Source organism: Phyllostomus discolor, chromosome 5 (assembly GCF_004126475.2).
Source record: "Phyllostomus discolor isolate MPI-MPIP mPhyDis1 chromosome 5, mPhyDis1.pri.v3, whole genome shotgun sequence".
Taxonomy (NCBI): Eukaryota; Metazoa; Chordata; class Mammalia; order Chiroptera; family Phyllostomidae; genus Phyllostomus; species Phyllostomus discolor.
Window position 1 is genome coordinate 129,239,499 of NC_040907.2, and position 19,473 is coordinate 129,258,971.

At 36.8% G+C, this 19,473-nt stretch overlaps 1 protein-coding gene across 2 annotated transcripts in view; it reads left to right on the forward strand.

Annotated features, from left to right (window-relative positions):
- Positions 1 to 19,473, forward strand: part of CTNNA3 (catenin alpha 3) — a 1,497,017-nt gene that overhangs the window by 756,346 nt on the left and 721,198 nt on the right. For both annotated transcript variants that reach the window (XM_028513307.2, XM_036026898.1), the window contains exon 8: positions 18,301 to 18,381. In XM_028513307.2, the coding sequence (XP_028369108.1) occupies positions 18,301 to 18,381 (81 nt within the window). The remainder of the gene's footprint in view (positions 1 to 18,300; positions 18,382 to 19,473) is intronic.

The window sequence follows — 19,473 nt, forward strand, 5'->3', positions numbered from 1 at the left end:
TAAGTTTCTGACTCAGTTTTCACAATTATAAAAATGAAGTGATTTCTGTGGATATTAACTATGATCTTTTGTTTTCTATATTCAATGAAAAGCAACTGTTGAAAACCCTTTAACACTCCTGTGAAACTCTGAAAAAGATAACCACCTACATAGAATGGGTTTTAGGCAGATGGCTGCTTAGACTAGGTGATCTTTAAAAATTTGTTCTGCATACTATAGTTACTCCTGATAACATCCCCCCATGATGTTGCCTAATCTGGCAGCACTACTCCAGGACAGACTGATATTTCAAAGTAGAGAGGTGGAATAGGCCACAAGTGGTGATTGACTTTTGATTTTTTGGCGTTGATTATATGTTTGTGTGCCAGAATTCCCAGAGAAAGGGAAAAGGACAGAAAATGTTGGGTATCTTGAATGGTGGGGTATTTAGATAGGAGTATTTTATTTGTGCTATATCTTTGCTACACAAAATATTGGTGGCCGGTGGGCTTGTATCATTATCGCCTGGGACCTTGGTAGTAGCAATGCAGAGTCTCAGGCCCCACAAACACCTGAAGAGCCTGAATTTACACTTTAATAAGATCTGCAGCAGATTCTTATGCACACTGAAGTTTCAGAATCACTGCCATGTGTTTTTTTTCCAGATGTTTTAGGACTTCAATGTCTTTCATGTATTCAACATAAAATACTGGCAATGGATAAACAATAGGGAAAAAGACTCTTCAGCAAGGATCTTCTAGAACTCACACATCACTCTCAATAAACACTGTAATGAGAACAGTCAAGTGAACAAACTAGAAGGGAGTTTAACAGAGATTTTTTTAGTTTAATGGCATACCTGAAAAACAAAGAACCAACCAACCAACCAACCTTCTCTTCCACCTGCTGAAAGGAAAATAAAAATGAATTGGGGGCTTCTATATCTTGTGGAGCAGTTTCAAAAGGGAAGAGGGAGGTTGAGAGAAAACTGTTGAAAATATAATGTTATAATGCACCAGGGCAAGGATTCTAACAAATTCCCACTCTCCACATGTATCACTGAGAACTAATGAACATTAGTAGGATAGTACTTTTCAGAGTTGCTGCTTGCTATGACAAAAAGTTTTGATTGTAATAAGGCCCATTCTGTCCCAATATTCTTATAAAATACCCAATATCCTGATAATTATGAGTAATTAATTTATTAACATTTAATAGTAATTATTGCAGCTCATAAGTGGCAGGCATATACTAAGTGCTGGGGAGAACGTGATGAATGAAAGTGACTCAGTCCTTTACCCTCCAAGTATTTCTAGTATATTTGTTGGGGAAGATATATAGTAATTAGTTAAAAACAAAAATTAATTTATAATTATAAACTGTAATAAGCACTGTAAATATTGTGAGTCTGGGAAGGCTTCTTGGCAGAGGTATCGCTGGAGTTAAGATGTTAAGAATGGGTAGGAAATAACCAGGATAAGATTACAGGGTCTGGGGAGTCAGAAGAGAATTTTGAGTTGAATGGTCAACATAAATAGAACCCTTTGCTGTGCAGAAGCTTTTTAGTTTGATGTAGTCCCATTCATTTATTTTTGCTTTTATGTCCCTTGCCTTTGGGGTAAAATTCACAAAACCCCATTTGAGACCAAGGTCCATAAGTTTAGTACTTATGTTTTCTTCTATGTATTCTATTGTCTCAGGACTCGTATTCAAGTCTTTCATTTTGAGTTACTTTTGTGTATAGTGTCAACAGGTGTTTAATTTTTTGCATGCGGCTTTCCAATTTTTCCAACACCATTTATTGAAGAGGGCTTCCTTTTTCTATTGTATGTTTTGGCTTCTTTGTGGGAAATTCATGGCTCATATACAGTATATGTGAATTTGTTTCCGGGCTCTCAGTTCTGTGCCATTGACCTGTGTGTCTGCTTTTCTGCCAAAACCATACTATTTTGATTATTGTAGGTTTGTAATGTAGTTTGAAGCTCAGAAGTGTGATATTAAGTTGTACTTTTAGAATCAGATTTTAGCAATATAGGAACAATGTATTGAATAATATAGCAACTACAGCCTCAGAAACAAGATACACCTATGTTCTAAGCCTGACTCTATCACATACTAGCTCTGTGTTCATGAATAACAGCTTGATCCTCTGAGCCTCAGTTTGTTTATGACAACAACAGACAGCATTTATTTAATAGGGTCTATGAGAGAACTCAATGTAATAATGTCTATGGATCCAGTGCTTGGTACATTTTAAGTAAACTATTGACATTTGATATTATGGCAGTTATGGTTATTAGTATTGCTTAGCCTGTGCTTCTCTTCTACACACTCTGCAAAATGTTGGCCATGGCATCACATATTAATTCAGAATTAATATTTTTGTCCATTAGCTCTTTTTCTCTTTAACCTGAGTCTTTCTAGACTTAGGGTCACAGAAGTGGGGATGGGGAACATTCTTTTGAGTAGAGAAACCTCCTAACTGAGTCATAATGCTTATGAAGAGTTATCAGGTATTATAAAGAGCCTTGCAATTGCTCTGCATAAATTTTAATATCTTTTCCTTTCACCTGTCCAGCAACACATGCCTGTGAGCTAACATGCAGCATCCTGCCCCTACAAGATAACTGATTATGTGTATATGTAGATACTTCCAAAATGATAGGCACAGGCTCCTACCTACCCCGCTGACCCTTGGCCCCTGAGTGCTTCCTGCCTGCATGAAGTGCGGGTGCTCAGACACTTCAAATACTTTAAATGATGCTGCTTTACCTCCACCCACTTTGCTGTTTAACTGGTGCTTGAACAATATAAGCCTATGTCAACATCAAAGGTACTCTACTTAATTACAGTACCCAGAACACACAGGAATCAGCATCTCCTGTTCTTCAACAAGTCATTATAATAATTAAAATTTTGGTTGAATGGATTGTATGTTTACATTGATTTAGCAGGCGTAATAGTAAATTTTCATGAATTTGGAAGCCCCTAATCTATAAATCTTGACTTTAGTTTCTTTTTATAAGAATAAAAATTTAGTAAACCTATGAATACAGCAAAAAAAGTTTGTTATAAAATGGTAGAAAAACATTTTTTGTATACTCGTAACAAGCAAAACACTTCTTATTTATAAATTATCACACTTAATTAAAAATATGTTTATCACACATGATTCTTATCTAATTAATAAAGGTTCTAAAAAATCCATTAAGCCCTGGCCAAGTAGCTCATTTGGCTGGAGTGATGTCCCGATGCACCAAGGTTGCAGTTCGATGCCCCGTGGGGGCACATACAAGAATCAACCAGGGAATGCATGGATAGGTGGAACAACAAATCCATGTTTCTCACTCTGTCTCCCCCTCCCTTCCTCTTTCTCTATCTAACATCAATAACTGAAAATTAAAAAAAGATAAAAAATCCTTTAATTGCAACCCAGCTTCAATAGTAGCTATCTGCAATTATCCTGGATCCGCAAACTTCCATATCCTCAAATAGTTATGTGATGTAGATTCACACTAAATTGACTGACACCTCCCTACAATCAGCTACAAGATAGTCAAGTTTAGTTTTGGTTTTTAATATTTAGACGAGTGTGAAAGAGTGACCCACATAAATCATTTGAGCTCATTTCTTTAGTGTTTGCTGGTACGGTTCTTTGAATACAAACCTGCTCTCTCTTTTTGTTGACTGGTAAAGTTCTTACTACATAATGTTAAATCTATATTCTATGCCCCATGATTTCTAGCTAGTTCATTTAGCTGTTCCCTTCGGTTGATGGAAGGCGGAGTTAATATCCTCAGCTTTCTAACAGCAGACGTTGAAAAGGATTACGCCTGTCTCCAGTGTTACTGGCTCTCATAGCCAGACTGCAAGAAATATTACAGGCAACAGATAGTTTCATTTTCAATTTAGACACCCATTATTTGATGTTTACAGGCCATTCCTAATTCTGAGTCCAAAATTTATGGTTTGTTCTGGCGATTATCATCACAACAATCTCCTGAAACTCAGCTGAGGTTTGCGCTGCTTTATCAGTCTTCCCTGACATCTGGAACTGATATATAGCACCTCGTCCAAATCACCCCTGCTCAGAGAGGCTTCTTTTATGACTCCCTGGATGTCTGTCTCATCTAGTGGGTAGGCCAGTTTGCACAGTCTCAGTGAGGGGGGGAGTCGACCCTTGGGAAAGGGAACAGTGGTCATTAAATAAAAACCTTAGCATTTAAGACTCTAAACCTATCTGAGCCAAGCTAGATTATATCATTTATTAAGTTAAATTTACCAAGTTTTTTTCAGTGCTAAATAATGGTGAAGCAACTAGTCTGCCTTGCAAACTTAAGATGAAGAGTGGCATATAAATCTCATGAAGAGATGGTAAAATAGTGGCAGGAGCTGCTTCAGATTCAGAGGCACATTTCAAATAGTTATTTTATAGTTTCCCTTTTGAATATACAGTATTTAGTTTTGCCTGTCAGATACGTGGGTGTTTTCTAGGCTCCGTTCCATAGCATTAATTAGAGCTTACTGAAGGACCTTAGAAATCTCTGCATTGATTGTGGAAGAATTACTCACTAATCTGCATTTTTGAAGGGATGTGGTAGCACATGCATCTATTACACATGCCATAGGCCAAATGATATTTCATGTTCGGTGTTGCTCATTGGACCAAGAATGGAAATACCTTTTGCCACCAGTGCCCGTCTACTTCTGTGCTTTTGTTGTGGCCTGTCACTCACCCCTCTTCCTTCCAGGGAAACTAAAACTAACGAAACTAGATGAAGGACTAGTCTTGGTCATAAGTGGACTTCCTATTTCTTCTTTCCTAAATTAAAGACTGTTCAGCACTTCCTAAACACTTGGCCTTCTGCCATAAGGCTGCAACAAGGCAAAGAGAGAAGCAGAGGAAAACCCACAAGAGACAGGACTGTGAACGAGTCCTCCCCACCTTTTGTCTAACTTCACTTACCAGGTAAGTTGTTGCTTTTTTAGGGACCAACAGACTGAAAATATTCCTCCACTAGTGTTTCCTTCTAGGAAGTGAAGAAAATATTCTTCATGTAGGGAAATATAACCAGAAGGCAATAAGTACTCCCAATAGTAACAGTTGGTATGCAGAGATCTGATCTAGAAGGGGAGGTCTGCCTGTTTCTGTGCCCCATTTTACAGAAGAGGAAACTGAGACCCATAGAGGCGATGTGATTTGCCTAAGCTCACACATCCCATAAGTGCAAAAGCTAGGACTTAAATCTAGCCTCTGAATCACTAAGTAGAGATTTTTTCCCTCCATATCAGTATTCTGAATGAAAAAAAAAAAACCTTAGAAAGGTCTTAGAAATCTTAGAAAGATATATTTTGAATTAGTCTTAGAATTCTCACTTTGAATAGAGAAGGGTTTTCTTTGGAGTTGCATTGTAAATTTGAAGTTTGTATTACTCTGTTTAGCAGGGCACTAGGTGTGTCTGGGGCAATACTCCAAAGCTGGTTCAGTGCCTTAGGTTTTCTCCCTTTTGATGACCTTTCTCCTTGACTGATCTGAACACTGTCCTCAGGCCTGCTCTCTGAGAGTGATTAATATTCTACATATTTCCTTACAAATGTCCTTCTTCTTACTGTCCTTTCCCAGTAACAAATACACAACATGTGGATGCTTCCAAGGCAGTCTTTGGAATTTAAAATTAAAATAACTAGGATGTTCAAAAAGAAGGTAAAAAAACCCAATTATATTCCTATCCTCACTATCCCTTTGATTTTGTACAGTGGGGTAAATTTTTTCCCTAATCTTGGGTGGAAAGTCAAGCAATCTCAAAACCTTTCTAGCTGTGTTAGGTGTTTTGTGTCATTCCTCTGCTTCTAATCGGTTATTAGAGTGTGATGGCCAAAACTCCTATCTCCATTTAAATTTAACCCCAATTTCCCATTTAGGACCACTGCAGGAAGATCAGTGGTTGGGAAAAGGATATCATGGCTTTTTTATTCCCCCTGCCCCTTTCTGGCATGGAGCAAGAGGGTGGAGGAGGCACCAGTGGAACAGGAAAGTTGTTGCTGGCTCTCTGGGTGTTGAGAGCTGTTTCTCTAGACTTGCTATATGGAGGAGGGTCCCAGAGAAAGAAAACATGGTGCACCAAGATGGTAATTTGAGGAGAATATATGAAAGGACTTTTTAATTATTTTAAAATTTATTTTTATTATTTTTTTTTACATAGGTATGGATAAGGTTTAGGGAACCAACAAGGGGTAGAACAAGACCCTAGACCCTGGGCCAGCAGCTGCTGAGAGCTCACCCACCCCCAGGCCCAAAGGAGCAAGTGAGGGAGTGGCTCCCGGACCCTGGAAGGGTGGCTGTGTGAAGAAGGTTGCCTGCCAGGGTCTGTGGTTTTCAGGAGGGGAACATAGTAAATATACAGCATCCCCAGAGTAGCAACTAAAAATTAAATACCCAGCTTCACTCTCCTCCCACCCTCCTTTGCCTCTCATTGGCCAAACCCACCTGAAAGTGAGGAACAAGGGAGCATCTTTATGATGTTTGGGCTGTGGGGGCAAAGAGTATGGTGAAATATGGTGGAGGGTGAGTCCCGAGGGGCAAACAGAAAAGCCTGACACAGGTGCTTTCACAGGGGCCTCTATGTCACCTGCAGTTCATTTGGTATGTGTGATTGTTTCTTCTGCAGCTGACTGCTTATTCTCAAAGTCCAGCCGTTTCTGTAACTCCTCTCAGCTTAGCTTTATTTACTTCTCTAAGCAATGATCTTAAAAAAGTCAGATGACCCCAGAACAGCTTTAGCAGGAGGCTCACATCTGGACCATGGGAAATGTTCAGACTTTGGAATTCAGTCACCTTTTCAGCCAGCCACCCCTCACCAAGTAGATTTCTCAAGAGAGAGTTTACACTTGCCCACGGAATCTCAGCCTCCAGGCGTTCATATCATGCTTTCTAAATGGTGCCATTGAAGTCTCTTACCAGACTTGTGTGGGTGAGGGTGTAGGGAGGAGGATGGGAATCCCAGATTAGCTTTGTCCACTTCTCTTCAAGAAAGCTTCCCCAGTCTGCACACATTTCAACCTTTACACCTTCAGTGTAGATATGATGTTCAGAGTCTTGTAACTGGCTGTTAATTATTTCTTTTGAAAATCATCCTCTTGGTCTGGCTTATCTATGTGAAATGCCCTATGTGTGTCTTGGTGCTTTAGTTAAAGCTAAAAAAATTTAAATAATATAAAGAGAAATGGAAAATTTCATATATTGGGTAGGGTTTGGGGCTAGGGGTGTAGGAAAAGAGAGAATATTTTTTGAGCAGGGGTCATTGGGGGCTCTCAAATTATACCAGTTATACCATATAAGTATTTATTCTGGCTGCACATAGTTAAATCCTATTTCTAAGGTTTTTTTTTTCTAGTAAGATGTATACACAAATCAAGATATTTAATAAATAATACTTTTAGTAGGCTAAGTAGATTTGTTGTAAAAGAAAATATACTTCAAAAGAGAATATGCTTATATACTCTTTATTTGTAAAAAAATAATTTTAAAGGAAATTAGAACCTGTTAATTTATTTTAAAAGAAAAATTCCAGAATCCAAATTTCTTTCAAGTGGAGCCTATTTAAATTTTCTCCATTCTGCAGACTTTGAAACTCTATGAATTATGAACCTTGAAAGTGCTAATTAAATATAGCAATGATATAAATGATTTATTTTTATCAGAAAAGAATAAATCCATTGTATTCTTATTTTATAATGTTAAAAATAAACATGTTTTTCAAGACAGATTACAGTTGATGGTGGAAGTGAAAACTATAATAAGAATGGTGGAAACCTATCTGGTCTAGATTTCACATGTACATGCCATGAAAAAAAATGGTTAGTCTCTAAACTGTATAAAGCTCTAGAAACTTTATAAAGCTCACTCTCTGGTGAAGTTTGACATATTGAGCATAATTAAACTGGAAAACCTGGCTTTGGACCGAAAAAGAGTGGGAATTAGGCTTAAGAAACTGGAGGAATGGAAGAAGATAAAATTTTCATGAGATGAGTGTTGTTCTAATAGTTTAACTCCCAAAGCATTGTAGAGGCAGAAAAATTGCAAGAGAACAGCAGTTCTATTCAAAAGAAGAAAAATTATTTATTTGATATATGTGTATAATGCCATATCATTGCTTATTAGACTCTAGAGTGGTTTTAAATGTGAAAAAAGAGTCTATGCCAAAAGAACTCAAGGTATAATTGACAACATGAAACATTTCATTCTTTCACTTTCTTACAGATGCTCTTATGTTAGCATCACAGATGTTTTTTTCATGATAAGTACTCTCCCAAAGTGCTGGGTCATGCCTTTCAAAATCAAAAGGATTTCTAGAATGAGCCAGACTTCCTTCTCAAATATACTAAAAACCTCTGACAATGACTCAATAAAGGGGTTTTGGAAATTAAAGTGTCAGTAAAGACATAATGTACAATTTAACCATTGTGTAAACTAGAGAATGTATAAATTTGGCTTAGATATCTATAGTTTGTCTACATTGACTATCCTGAAGGTTATACTATTTTCAAAGGCTCAGTATCTGGTGTAGAAATAAGATTCCTACAGTCTTTCTATTGACCATAAGCAAATCCTCCTCAAACACAGATCAATATCATATTTTCTCTGTTTATTTATTCATATAGCAGTCAATTATTTTTAAATATTCATTCAAATCAATAAATACTGAGCACACACTATGGACAAGCACTGCTATGAATGTAGCAGTGAATAAAATAGTTTCTGCTCTCTACTTCAGGCATCCTACAATAATTCTTATTGCTAATAATAAATAGAATTATTAAGTGACAGTTACTACTCTACATTTCTTTATGTACATTGTCTCACATAGTTTTCACAATGACCTCTAAAATGGGTATTGTCCTCCTCATTCTGCAGAAGAGGTGACTTGAGTTTAACTTACATAAGTGGCGTGTGGTCACCTTGGTAATAAGTCTAGGCACTAAGACATGAAAAATATCTATCTAATTCTCCTATTGCACCAACTTGTCATAGCAGGTTAACAAATATTTTTAAATGCAAATATAAAATGTCTTGAACAAGCTGCAAAAGAAACCCAGTTTTAAAAGCACAGAAATTATTTAAATGCTAATGACTAATTTAGTCAGTTTTGATTGCAATATTTGCTAGATTTCTTATTTCATTGTTTTAAACCATCAATCCCAAAAGCAATGTACTTACTCAAATAGAAACAATAACAAAAAACACAAAAACACAGAAACCCATGAGACTGACAGGTTTTCTATTATTTTGCTGTTTAATAAAAATATTATCTTACCTTTAAATAAGGCTGTCATTTTGTAAAACAAATGAAAAATAAAAAGTGGAAATGCCCTCAGATTAAAAAACAGCTCTTATGGTTTAATAACTGAATTATGTCTGTTTTGTATATTCACCACATGAGTTCTGAGACAAGTATTTAGGAACCATTAATGTACACAATATTTTTGGATCCTGCCCTGAACATAAGTAAAACCTAGAATTTTGGACATATTCCCTTCATTTAATAGTAGCCATGCATAGAAACTATCACTGACCTAGGAACTGACAAGATCTGAAACCCATTTGAGCAGGGGTCACAATGCTGAATCACTGAATTAATTATTCCATCAATTAAATTAATAAATTTTTCTTTCAATTTTTCCTTATTAAGAACAGTGTTGATTCCTGAGTTTGCTGGACTTGAGGGTAGGACAAGAAACTCTGTCAGGAAGAGAGGGGAAAATGCTGGGTGTGGAATGGGACAAGTTATCATGAAAGATTGTAGCTTAAAGTAGAAATAGTGAGAGTATGATTTTAGGAACATACCAGCTTGCTCCTGACTCTTCCACTCTTTTCCAAGGTTACCTATTGGCCCTGGGGTAAATCTCTACATCTCCACTTATACATGTACAACAGGGACCCCTCAAAGAACCCAGAATTTATTTATAAAACATTGTGTATTTATTCTGACATATTTAAACATCAGTCACCTTCAAAAGTACTCTCCATCTGACGCAATATACCTACAGCTCAAAACAGTTTTTGAACCCATTGATTTTGATCCCTTTTTGGGCTTCTTCCATTTTTGTTTCATCTCTTCCACACTGGAAAAACGTTTCCCTTTGAGGACTTTTTTAATCTGGGGAAACAAAAAAAACATGCTCAGGGCAAGATTGGGTGAATAAGGTGGGTGCGGCACGGGGGTCATGCCATTTTTGGTCAAAAACTGCTTACCTCTCAGTGCAGTGTGGGCAGGTGCACTTGTAAATCACCCATCATGAAATGGGCACATTGTAAGAGTCTTCAGAAAAATCACTGAAGCCGAATGTAGCCTCTCACAACAATGCCAGCTGGCACACTGATACAAATGGTTTCTTAGAACAGTCATCTGGCAGGGTAAGTCAGTACTGCAAGGGGCCTGCCCAACAGAAGATAATTCTGTTTTTTTGGGGGGGGTCTCCCCTTATATATGACTGATTTTCTAAGGGGCCATCTTTAAAAGAGAAGGTCATGGTTTATATCTATCTCTAAGACTCAAAAAAAGTAAGTAACATCATCAGTAAAACAACTTGAATTTTTATGGCAGTGCAAACCCAGGAATATTTCTGTGGTGTTTGGTGTGTATCACTTGAAACCCTGCTATCTGGCTTAAGCATCTTTGGTGTGAGAATATGTACAACAGGCTCCAGTGTCATGCTCTCAGCCTTGAGTAGACACTTATAGGCTGTGTCAACAGAGAATTTTGGCACTGAATGCTTTCAGAGTTGGGAGGGGCTCAAGATCAAATAGTACAATAGCCTCCTTTTATAGATGCTGAGACTAAGGAAAAGATGGGTGATTCTTCTTAGTTAAGCTCACCCGGGGAACTTGTTTCAGATCCCCCATTTTCTGATCCATAGATTGCATTAGATTTCACACCATGTTTATATTGTACTTTCTTGTAGGGAATAACAATAACAGTTTTTGAATAAAAATACTAATTGAATAGGATATCTGACAGCCAACAGGATGGATATTAATTACTTTTACAAAAATATAAACACTAATATTATTAATAAGGCTGTTTGACTATTATTTACTATTCATTAAGGTGTGGTTAACTATTCTTTCATTTACTTATGTTATCCACAGCCATTACCTGAGTGGCAATCACTGCAGTAGGTACTAAAATTACTAAGGCTTGACAATTTATAAGATGAGGCAGAGTGTAAATAAAAAAATAATGAAAAGTTTCACAGATACTATAATTGAAATGTGAGTATGTAGAGAAATTAGTGGAAACAGAATGAGAGGGGTTTTCATTTTTATATTTTATTTTTTATTGTGGTGTTGAGATTGAAAATAGTCAGAAAGACGATGTAGGGAATGAGGCACTTGCACTGAGTCTTGAGGTAATGAATTAAGAATTTTCCTGTTGAGTGAGAAGAGCTTAGTGCAGGGGTGTCAAATTCATTTTCACCGGGGGCCACATCAGCCTCGCTGTTGCCTTCAAAGGGCCAAAAGTAATTTTAGGACTGTATAAATGTAACTACTCCTTAAGAGTTAAGCGAGAGCTCAGTGCTGCCGCAGGATAAAACAAGGTGGAGGGCAGGATTTGGCTGCAGGCCTTGTGTTTGCCCCCTGTGGGCCTTAGAGCACTCCAGCATTAAGACTTGGGGTATAGAAAAGCATGGGGAAATCAGTCAGCAAGTGTAGTGTGGGAAGTCCAAGTGTTGGTAACAATGGTGACAGTATTGATGAGTACAGTAACTGTAACATTTCTTGTGTTCCCCTATTTGCCCAAACTTGTACATTCTTTATCTCTGTAATCCTCAATATAATCTTATAGTAATATAATTGCTATATTACCTCTATTTTGTAGGTACAAAAAGTAAGACTTTGAGAGATTAATTTTCCAAGGACATATAGCTGTCAAGGGATAGAGCACAGATTCAAACACAATTTCAACTGAATCCCGAAACATCTATGCTATTTTGCTCATTATTGTAAGAGATGCATTTATATAATTCATGTAAAATATTAATTCTGGATTTAAGTTACAGTCCATTCAAGTGTGGTAGATAAAGTCTGAGATTAGATACAGCTCAATTTGATCCTGCTTCTTCCTGCACTTCCCCTTGGGATATGATATTTGAACTTGATGAACTTCAGTGTCTTTACATACCTATGCGAGAAGAGTTACTGTGAATGGCACTTGAGACAATACATGGAAAGCACTTTGCTGTGGGGAGTGTTTCTCAGTCCTTGGTTTCCCTTCTTGACTCCAGCCCCATCTCAGCAGGCAGCTACCTGGGGCGACATTTTGTTTTCCTCAACAGTGTGAGAGCTCAAGGCACTGCAGTGTTCAACCTATTTATCTTGATAGAGAAGTCATTTTAGTCTTATAAAGTTGTTTTTAAAAACCTTATTTCAAGTTTCAGAGTTAAGTTTCTGTTCATTTTAGTTTTCTTTTCAAAGCACAGACCCTGCTTCAGAGAGATTTTTAGGAGAGCCTGTCAGGTTGTTCTCCTCATCTGCTGTTTCTTACAGCGCCGTTCTAGAAGAGATTCCATTGTTTCATGCCTGTCTATTTGTATGTCTTTCATGCCTGAAAAATGTTGACAAGAATCTATGCCTCTGTTATGTGTTAAGCATAAAATATTTTTAAAGCTATTTCTGCAGAAAAGAACTCCATTAAGGGTATCATACTTCATCTTTACCATGAAATAAAGAATTCCCATTTAAAGGGAGATGTGTCATTTTAAAAGGTTGAATGAAATGGCACACATTTAAAATACAAAAACAAAAAACATAAAACAACAACAAAACCATTTTTCCTTGTTGTTTAAATTCCATACAGGTCTCCTTTCTGCACTGATAACATTTTCATTTGATTATGAATTAGATACATTTTTATTTGCTTTAAAACTAACCTTTAGTATTTGAAGCTTCATTATTTTTTTGAGGTCAGCATCATGGCCTTCCTAGCTTAAATATCTTCTTTATTTGTATCATTTCAGATTTATATTATGAGTACATTTCCAACACATTTCAATGGCTACTTATGCAAGAGATTATACAATAAAAGCAATATCCTACTCAATAATCATTTTTAGGGAACATGGCCCTTTCACAGAATTTTAAAGTTAGAAAGGACTATAGGAACAATTTGGGGCAAACCTTTGTTTTATGGGTGTGGAAGTTAAACCCTGGAAAAGCTGAGGGTTTTGCCAAAGATTACCTTTACCTAGTCTTTTTTCTCTATCATGAACAAATCACTTTTGAGCTCCTATTGTGTACAAAGCAGGTGCTAGATGCCTTCAGGGACTACTTAAGAAGTTTCCCTCAAGGGTTGTGTAGACTAATCAGAGAAATGCCTGAGGATAATCATTTGACTACAGGGAAAATGCTAATGAAGTGAGCTATCCACAGCCCTTCAACAATTCCAATACTGAAATCATCATCCTCATTTTTGACTTGGTTTTCTCTTTGAAATGACCATCTCCATTGAAAACACCATTATCTACTTGCCCATCATCACTGCCAGAAACCTGGACACCAGCTTAGATTGTTCTCTTCTCTTCACCCCCCAGAACCTGTCAGTTACCATCTTATCTAATTTACTCATACAGAGTTTTCAAGACTGCTAATACAACAATCTAACTCTTTTGCCTGTCTTTAATCTCCTCAAATATATTGTGCAGACTCCAGCCAAGTCAATGTGTTTGAAATAATGATATGTTAGTGCCACTCACCAGCTTAAGTTTTATGACTCCCGATTGCCTATAGAATCAACCTCATATTTTAATGAGGCAAAGCCTTCCAAAATCTGGCCTCTCCTCACACTTTTATACTGTTACTAAATACTCCCAAAGGACTTTTGTCTTTGCTAAGGCTATACCTGTGCCCCTAGAGTGGGCTTCAATTTTATCTTCTCTTGGCTGATCCTACATATCCTTCAATACTCAACTGATACCTTCATCCTCAATGGGAATAGGGCTCCCACTGCAACGTATATTACCCTGGATACCTGTACTAAGTACTGTGTTTCTGTCTGTTTCTGCCACTAGATATGGGCTCCTCAAAGGCAGGTGCTAGGTCTAATGTATCATTGGCCTTCAGTGTGGTGCCTGGCATATAATAGATAATAAAGATTTTTTGAATAGATTGAACTGTTCATTGAACCAAAAGGAATATAAAAGAGTATAGGAAGGTATCATGGAAGAGAATAATTAATTCCAACTGAGGTGATCAAAAAAGAGTCCATGTAAACTTTAGTAATTGAGTTGCACCTTTAAAAAAAGTCCATATCTAAAAAGAAGACATGAAATGCAAAGTGAAGGTTTTCCATGAGTATCATTCCTGAGTTGTTATCGTATTATATAGAAAATAAAGGACCTGCTATATTATCTCATTAGTTTTTGAGGAGTAAATATGAAAGTAGATCATGTGGGACCTTGACCACCATCATCAAGAGTTTGTTTTAATTCCATTGACAACGGGAGTAGAGTTTTACAACATGGAAGGGTCATAATTTAACCTCAAGTTTACTAGAGAGTAAACACCTTGAGAATTGGAATTTTGTGTTTGTATCTCACTGTTTTATTCTCAGGTAAAGGGCAATTTGTATAAGTGTAGAAACGCATACAATTAAAAACAAAAGAGATATTTCAGAACACTGTTGTCTAATGCAACTTTCTGATGTGAGGGAAATGTTCAGTATGTTTGCTGTAGAATACAATAGTCACTAGACACAGGCAGCCATTGCTCACTTTAAATTAAGGAACTGAGGAATTACTATTTTAATGATTCTTAATTAATTAAAATTTAAATTTAAATAGCCACATGTGACTTAGTGGCTAACATTTTGGACAACATAGCATAGAAAATTCTCCCTAACAGAGTCCCAACAGGAAACAGATGGAACACCCAGGTTAGCATAATTCAAGGAGAGTTTATTTACAAAGAGACTTTTTCTGTGTGTGCTGCTTTGAGGGAACCACATGAGAGAGTGCATGCAATTAACTGTGGTAATGACATGGGAGCAATGGTGAGACAGAACTGATGGTAAGACTCCTAGTTAAGATTATCAGCATCAATCACATTGGGGCATTATTTATAATATGCAACAGTAATTTTAAGGAAATTTCACTGCATAAAGTTTATGCTCAAAACTGTTCTTTTCAACAAAATCTTTCCTGACAGTTTACTTACTGATGAAGGATGTGATTGCTTTCCCTGTACAGTGCTGATCCATGCCATGTTTCCTTATTGTCTTTCCCCTTGGCTTTCTGTTGTAAGTGGTAGCTTTTCCATTAGCAGGGCTGTGCTGACTTAATGATGGCTCCTGTCAAGGCTTCCTTTCAGGAGATCCTCTCTTCTGAGCACCTGGGATGTAGGGAGGCTCTGACTGTTGTCTGTGTTGCATTTTAACATGTTATCTGTGTTGTGTCCTGCCCTTTCCATCCATCCCTTACCTCAGCACACACCACTCACCTTCAGTCCTAGCTCATTGCTTGATGATTTGTTAAGGCTTTGAAAACAGAAGGAATGAGGGCTTTTAAGCAAGATGGGGCTATTTCTTTTTGCTTTATTTATTTTTATGCCATGCAAACAGAGTAAAGAGGCATAAAATGGCTTGAATGAAGCCAAATAAATCTGGATAAATAGAGCAAGAATTCAATAAAAAGCTGGAGGTGAAAAAGAAGACAGATGAGAGAGGAGGAAGGAGAGAAAGGGAAGAAAGAAGGAAAAAAAAACTTTTTACTTCTTGTAATGATAGGAACTATTTATTAAGATCTAGAGAACAAAATGTCCTTGACCCAGTGAAACATTTTAAACTAAGGCTAAGCTCTGGGTTAAAATCAGGAAATCATCTTTATAGTCCACGTTGAATCTCTTCATGCTAACACCTCCTGTCTTTTTTTATTAAAGTTTTGTATGCCACTGCTGCTCACTATGAGAAGGCTGACATCTTTTAATTGTTGCAATGAATCATATTACAGAAGCTACTGAGTTTTATGGCCAACACAACAGAAGTCCCTCCTTTTATTCCTGATACCCTATGTGTGTGTGTGTGGGGGGGAGGTGTTTGAGGAGGGGATGCTCTTTGTGCCACTCCTGCCCCTTTTGACTACCTCTGATTTCATGAAGTGTAAAGAAATATAACCAGGAACTAACACTGAATGGGACTGGAGAATAAGAGCTAGGTTCTGTAGGTAAAATTATAAACTCTCTTACATTCCATTGTGTGTCCATGTATGCCCATTGCCTTATATAGCCCTGTGTTAACTTTTCACAGCTCTCCACTGTTAGCATGGAGAATGCTGGGTTAGAGCTGGGACGGTAACCATACTTTCATCTGGGTAATTGTCACTGTTGCCCTTATTGCTTTGACATCTGGAATTTTACTTCTCTCTCTCTCCTTCTTCTTCCTGCTTCCTTCACTGGACACAGTCTTCATCATGCACACATTTCACACTCACTTTCAAAAATAAAATGTGATAAAGGACTTAGTAGTTTTTTACAGTGTTCCCTCTAGGAGACATCTGGAAATGTCTGGGGTCAACTTTTGGCTTTCTTAGTGCCTGGGAGTTGCTATTACAATTTGGTAGATGGGCGCGAGGATGCCAACCATTTTTCAATATGTAGAATGTGATTCCCAATTTTAGTGATTTTTATCATTAATACTGTCTTTGAGAAAATCTAGGTCTAACTAAGGTTTGAGTGGGTACCAGAAACATCAGCCAACAGCTAATTTTAATGATGCCTTGATGGATAGATGCTAAAATCGCCTTTAGTGTCCAGTATTGTATGACACCCGCCCGTCACACAATAGGCCCCTAATAAAACTATGTTGTATTTTGAATCAAGTTGTTCATTTACAAACTAGTCAACACCATTCAAAAAGTTTTATGCAAGTTATTTTAGAAATAGAAAAAAAAAATAAGATACACTTGCCAACATCAAGGTTCTTACAGTTTCATATAGGTAATAATTATGCACAGAAACAAAATGAGTATATTGGGAAATTATACAAATGCTATGAAACAAGGAAAGGTAAGAGTTTGGTGTTGAGCAAAGTTGTTGGAAAGTCTTTTTGGAAAGTACTGAAGAACTGGTATAATTTTAATAGGGGATTATTTGGGGAGATACTTGCTGAAGTCTAAGTACATTATATGTACAAACTTGAAAAAAATGGAAAATATAGGAATATTGTTCTATAAAGAACAGTACTTAAGAAAATGTGGTGGAAGCTAAGACTAAAAAGATAGGTTAAGATAAAATAGATGGTCTTGAACCTCTTGTAAAGGAGTCTGTCCACTTCAAGGTATGGATTTACGTGTGGGTTTAGTCATTGGAGGTACTATATAGCATGCTGCATAATGGTCTACACTTTGCCTTGATGTCCTTCTTTATGGGGTCCATGCTATACACTCCTTCAATTACCAGCTGCTTAAACATGCCTCCCTGATTTTCAAGATCTCCTTTCAAAAGCCCTATTCAGTTTATTAATTTAAATAGTAGCAATTTTCTGGAAGTGAATCACATAATGATTTTTCTCAACCTCCTTTATACAAGATATCACTGAAAAAAGTATGATTAGATTCAATTTCAGTTGTCTCCCACAAAAGTAATATGTAGAAAATACCAACCAAGGTGACTATGTGCTTAATAGCCTAAGGATTTAGGTTAAAGAAATAACAGAGAGAACTGTTTTTCTTAAAGAACGAGTATGTATGGAATGAATTATTTTAAAGAGCCGAAAACAGCGTCCGGTTCTTAAGAACTTGAAACAATTTGTTCTTGGAATATTGTCAGCTAAAATTGTGGTCAACTTTTGCAAATTGTATGAATTTGCACTGCATATTTTATTTAGTGTTTAGCAAAACTCCAATATGGTTCTGCATAACTTACACAATACACCGTGGAAATGACTTCAGGAACTCCCACAGAAGTTGACAATTTGGGCATCTAATGCTTTTAAGCTAATTGTATGCTTAGCAGTTAAAAAGTCGACTTGTTAAGAATGATGATCAGAGTTCTGGGAGATAATACTCTGCCTACTGCCACAATGAATGCAACCCAGCCCTGTATCAGAAATATTTCAGAAGCTTAAAGAAGAAAATGATGAGAGCTTTAATCATCACTCTACATATTTAGTCTTAAGTGAAGTGCTCATGAATCACATGCAATATCATAGCAGTTTTTAGACCTATTCTTAAATTTTCAAGCTGTTATTTTCAAGAAATTTAGAAAGCAAATTGTTAAGTGCTAAAGAGGAATTTCATAACATTACTTATGCCATTTTTTTCTCCCTTCAGGCAGGAAGAAAGGAGAGGAGCAATACCCTGAATATTGCCATAGACAACATGTGCAAGAAGACAAGAGATCTTCGCAGACAGGTGAGGAAAGATGGAGACGTGGAGACAGAAACACCATGCAGAATGGACCTATTTTTGTCCATTGCTGGAATATTTATTTCTTAGTTTTGTTCTTTTAAAATTACTTTAAAATACAAAACAAGAACAATAAACATATCCTTTCAACAGTTACATACCTCAACCATTTCTGCGACAAACATAATCTGTGAGAAAGTGTTAATCGGGCAGGTACATTTAAATGCTGATGCTGCTTTCATCAGCTGTGTGATCTTGGGGATAGATTTAATCTTTCTGAGTCTCTCTGAACCTATAAAATGGGGTTATAATACATAATAGGGCTGTAAGGATTAAATGAAATTCCTATCATGGCCTGCTACATCATGTTTAGGGAATGTTGGTAAATTGATTCTATAACTTTAAAAACTATGTTTATCATTCAAATGCTTAGAGCAAACAACTGGTGATTCAGGCACCCTATCCGTTCCCCCTTCTAGTTCTTTTCAGGATGCTTCAAAAGTTAGTTTCCGTTTAAGTTAAGGACACTTTTTAAACTTAGACCAGCAGGAGTATATGATTAGAAAAAGATTTCATTAAATAATTTAAAAGTACAGTATTATGCCATAAGTAAATTTTCCCCCAGAAATATGAAGACTTTTCTGTTTTCATATTTGCTTTTGCTTTCCATTCCTTTCACTATTAAAGACCAGAGTCCTTTTTTAAGCACAACTTTAACTTGGTCACCATTAATTCATAAAGGAGGGCCACGGACTTTTCAACCATAAGCTTTTAATGCAATATATTATTGTAGTTTAATGGGAAGACTTAATAAAATGACCTGAGCAATCTTTTAATCCAGAAATAGATTTGGAAAAGGGATAATTAGGGACCCTCAGCCAGTTAACATTAGCTGTGTAAAACACAATTTTGAAGGCTGGGAAAAATCCAAAATCTCAGCTTTATGGCCTTAATGTGAATTTTATTTTTACTGTCAGCACTTAGAATTATGGGATGCAGGAATTGAAAAGGTATCATATGAGGCAGACGAGAAAGCAAGCCAGTGTGGTGAGCTTATCTGTCTAAGGAGGAAGGGGCACCACCTCTACACCTGGGCAG